At 39.2% G+C, this 4,496-nt stretch overlaps 1 protein-coding gene across 2 annotated transcripts in view; it reads right to left on the minus strand.

Moving 5' to 3' along the window:
• Positions 1 to 4,496, minus strand: part of cadps2 (Ca++-dependent secretion activator 2) — a 309,850-nt gene that overhangs the window by 40,383 nt on the left and 264,971 nt on the right. For both annotated transcript variants that reach the window (XM_046036641.1, XM_046036640.1), the window contains exon 19: positions 860 to 1,001. In XM_046036641.1, coding sequence (XP_045892597.1) covers positions 860 to 1,001 — 142 coding nt within the window. The remainder of the gene's footprint in view (positions 1 to 859; positions 1,002 to 4,496) is intronic.

The raw sequence follows: 4,496 nt of genomic DNA on the forward strand, positions 1-4,496 counted from the left end.
AGGTCTGTTGTCTGTTCCAGAGTCTCGACTGAAAACTAAAGGGGACAGAGCGTTTGCTGTCAGGGCCCCGAGGCTCTGGAACAGCCTGCCCGAGGAAATCAGGTCGGCTGAGTCAGTGAACTCTTTTAAGTCCCTTCTTAAAACATACTTTTATAGGAGAGCTTTTCCCGATCTTATTTGACTTTATTTTATCCCTTTTATTTTATTGTATTTTACTAATTTTATATTAAATTTTCATGCTCTTATCTTTTTTTTTTTTTGTATTATTCTTTACACTTGTTAAAGCACTTTGTAACTTGTTTTTGAAAAGTGCTCTACAAATAAGGATTATTATTATTATTATTATTAAATGACCCATCACTTACACCAGGAGCTTGATAACACAACACAAAGGGGCTGTGTATTCAAAGCATCAGCTCGAACTGATGATACATTCTCCAGAAAAACAGGAACTTTATTACATTCACCCCAGATAGGCACATCCCAGCTATCGTACCTTGACTACCACATCTAAAGTATATGTATTTCATGTCTGGTGAGTGTTACGGGTGTCAAATAGCATGTGTTAAAACATAATCGCATGAAGATAAGAACAGAGGCAAAAAGACACCGATTTGTTCTAGGCCGCTCAAAATGAGGGGAAGACAATTTAAGAGATTTTAATGCACAAATGTACAAACAATAACCCAATATTTAAATGACCTAACTGATCCTAACTACATGTTGAAATATAGAAGTATGCAACTTAGATGTTTAAAAAACCTTCAATTTAAATGATCAGAATAAAAAAGAAAACAGTTTTGAGGGTACAGAGAATACAGGAATTCTCACAAATAAAGAGCTAGCACTGGACTCTTACTTGACAGACTGCCAGGTCTCCTGCTCGAAGCCGCGGTGGATGGACTGGGCGATGGATGACTCCATCAGGTCGATGTAGCGCACCACCAGGGGGACGAACAGGTCCTGCAAGTGTTTGTGGAATGCCCCATTGCACAAGTGAGCTGTGGAGAATAAATACTATTTAAATACCATACATGATAACATTGCACAACCCTTATGCGTTTCAAGGCACAGATCGTTGCTGAATGATTAAATGTCAAACAGTGGTCACCAGATTCTTCCCAACTACTTTTGATGAGTTCTTAAAGGCACTCGGATTTCTCTGTCAACTCTAGAGGTGCTGACAGGCATTTTCTCCCCTGTTCTCTTTGCCTCTTAATTTTCCAAAATATTGAAAATATTAATTTAAGTGTCTTTCCTGTTTCAACAGGGCAACAAGCCCGTGCACAAATCTAGCTCCATAAAGAAATGGTTTACCCAGTTTGTTGTGGAAGAACTTATCTGGTCTGCACAGAGTTCTGACCTCAACCCCATCCAACAGCTTTGCGATGAACTAGAACGCCAATTTACACACACTATACATCAAGTGTGCATTGACGGCATATTCCTTTGACGGACAGGCCATGCTTCAAACTCTGCTTCAGTTAAGATATTTTAGGCTTAAAAATCCTGAAAGACTCATCCAAACCTGAACATTGCATGCCATAAGAGTTAGGTTTTGTATTGTACAAAGATTCTTCTAGGATCGAAAAGATGTTCGTGATATTGTGTGCACCACCGACACTCGCCAAACCCCTCCTTGTAGGTTTGAGAAAGACTGTCAAACAGACAGATAAATCCTCAGTGATGGTAACAGTCAACAGCCAAGAGAGACAAAGACAGGCTGGTCTCTCAGGGCTTCATTAGTTTTAATTCCTCTCGCTCTGCTCCGTCATGATTAACACTAGCCTTTTTGCCCTCCAGAGAGTGTAAAACCAGCCTCCCTCGCAACCGCTCGCATTCACATGCTGACAATCAAGTGAGCATTTAAATAATCTACAGAACAACTGAGAGATAATACACTTGTTGAAGAAAATCCTCAAAGAGTCGATCAGGCGGTCACTGTAGAGGTTTAGTAGATTTTTTTGAACGTTTTAAATATTTAAAAAAAAAAAAAGTGTGAGCAATAGACAAGTCAAGGTTTGTTCATATTTTATCACTGTGAGGTTCAGAGAAGGCTTGTAAATGAACTTCAAAACTCTAAACCTTTGTTACTCCAACCTACCCGAGTATCTGATTGGGACTGAATTCAGATTAATCGCTTTCCCCTCACTTTTGACATAATTATCAAAAGAGGGAAGGCCTCCTTTGTGCAAACAGTCAAAACTATAATTTCGCTTGTTCTGTGTTTCGGCTCCATCTATTGCCTCATTACACTCCAATTAAAGTTGACTAATGTTGTGACACTTGGAATAATTACGGCATTAACAGAGGATGGTAATTAGAAAAAATATAATAGATATGAGCCACAAATATAGGAGATTTGTGGGTTCTTCACACAATGAAATGCTGAGTTTTTTTGTTCCCAACAGTGCCCTTGGGCTGTCTGTCTATCTGCCTGCCTGTCTGTTACTGTATTCGAGGTACTTTGGCATCAGCCATGTTAAATAACGCCTCACATCTCGCCAAATCTCTGCTGGCTCTGGGACAAAGCTGCGGAGCTGAAGGAGGGCTTGGACAGAGGAAACAATGATTTTTCTCCAGCAGTCAAATGAAATCTTAGCATTCAGATGCAGTTTGTCACAAAATACAACAACCTGAAATACAGCAGTGCATGTTGATGTTTGTCGTACTTTAATCAAAAATTTCCACCATAATTATTTTTGTTTTGTTTTTTTTCTTCACACCATTGGGACCTTGAGATGGTGAAAAGCACATAACATAAATAAGTGGTTGTCCAAAAAATGTTTTCTTTATTCCTGAAATCATGTTGTTTGTTGCTGTGTGGATGTGATGAGGAAAATGGTTTACTATTTATAAAGTCACAAAATAGACAGAAAATGATTCTGGATCCTGTTGAAGATGGGAGTTATTAAATCTAATCTCAAAGTTCATCTCCCGCTCTGACAGTTCAGTTTCTATCTCTTAATACATGTGTGTCAGTGACACTGACTGATTTTTTCCCTAATTTTTCCATGACATCACCTTTCTTCTAGTTTTCTGTGCACTGCAAAAAACAACACTATTTGAGGTGCTTGATTAATTATCTGGTCCAAAAGTAAACAACAGGAAAGATCACATAACAAATTGAGATGTACAGATCCACAGAAGACAACACTTCAAAACCTAATTTATTTAACAAAAATGTCCTGGAATGGTCTCCTTACTTCAGACAACCAAAACAAACGAGATGTCTAACTGTTTTTTATTTCTCGTTTTTTACTTCTTGCCTCAAATAATAAACTTCTTAGCTCACTGTACATGTCACGAGGCAATGACAATGGCTACAACTGCATACGTACATTGACTGATTGTTCTCTAGTTTTGCATTTTGTGAGTGTCCTTGTCACCACTGGTAGCATGGGGGTGGTACCTGCAGCCCATTCAGTTTGCACAGGTAGTCCAGCTCCTCCAGGATTGCGCACTTGCTGTTGCAAAAATGTTTGCAGTGTCTCTCAGTACAGTCTCAAGAGAATGGAGGAGAAACCAGGAAAGGGCCGTTACATGAGGCGAGCAAACCTGGTATTTGTCTGAGCATTCCCAGATGTTGTCGGGCGTGCAAACGGTGTTTATTTAACAAGGATCATTTTGGAGGCAATAGTTTGTGCTGCAGTTGATTTGTACTGCTTTACACAAAGGTGTTTCTATTATTGAGCTTACCAGATATAAATGAGAACCACTGGTATTACAACAATAAAAGTCTGTCAAACTTTGATAGAAACTACTAAAAAGACGAAAAACAACTCCTGAAGAGTTTAATTTCTTTTAAAAAGGAGCCTGACCTCTGCAGCTACCTGCTGACAGGTAGACAGGTCAGCTGACACTGAGCTGAAGATAAACCACGGTCAGCTGATCGTGTGCCTCGTCTGGCCTCGAGAGTTTTCTCCACTGCTTTTGTTAATTACCACGCTGTCAGAGCCTGCAAGGTGCCGTTAACCTCGTCTCTTAACAAGCCTTGTTTTCTTTAGCGTCATTGGTGTTAATTAGCGCTCTTATCTGTGAGACCATGTGCAGTATGGGGCATTTTCTTCCAAAAAGCTACAGTTTTAGATGCATGAAAATGAAGGTCAGACTGTCACAAGAGAGGAGAGCATGAAAAGAAATTAAAAAGGTATCAGTGAGGAGTCATGGCTAAACGTTGGCAGTGAGGTGGGCAAAGGTAATTCATATTTCTAGTGTATTTTTAATTCCTGTACAGGTGAATCTTAGAATTAAGTTGTTGTTGCAACAGTCCAATTTCTCTATGTGCATCATTTAAAGTTTTATTTTCAAACTGCAGCTACAAAATGCTTCCTCTTAAAAGTGTACATTGTACTTCATTACCCAGAAACACTACGGGGATAATAAACGAAATGTCCTTTTCTCAGTTGGAGTATATACGTGCGTGGGGAGCGAAGGTAATGATGAAAAGCAGCGTAAAACTAGAAAGAGATTTTTGGATTTTTGGATCTTTCACT

The sequence above is a fragment of the Micropterus dolomieu genome, linkage group LG22 (assembly GCF_021292245.1).
Source record: "Micropterus dolomieu isolate WLL.071019.BEF.003 ecotype Adirondacks linkage group LG22, ASM2129224v1, whole genome shotgun sequence".
NCBI lineage: Eukaryota > Metazoa > Chordata > Actinopteri > Centrarchiformes > Centrarchidae > Micropterus > Micropterus dolomieu.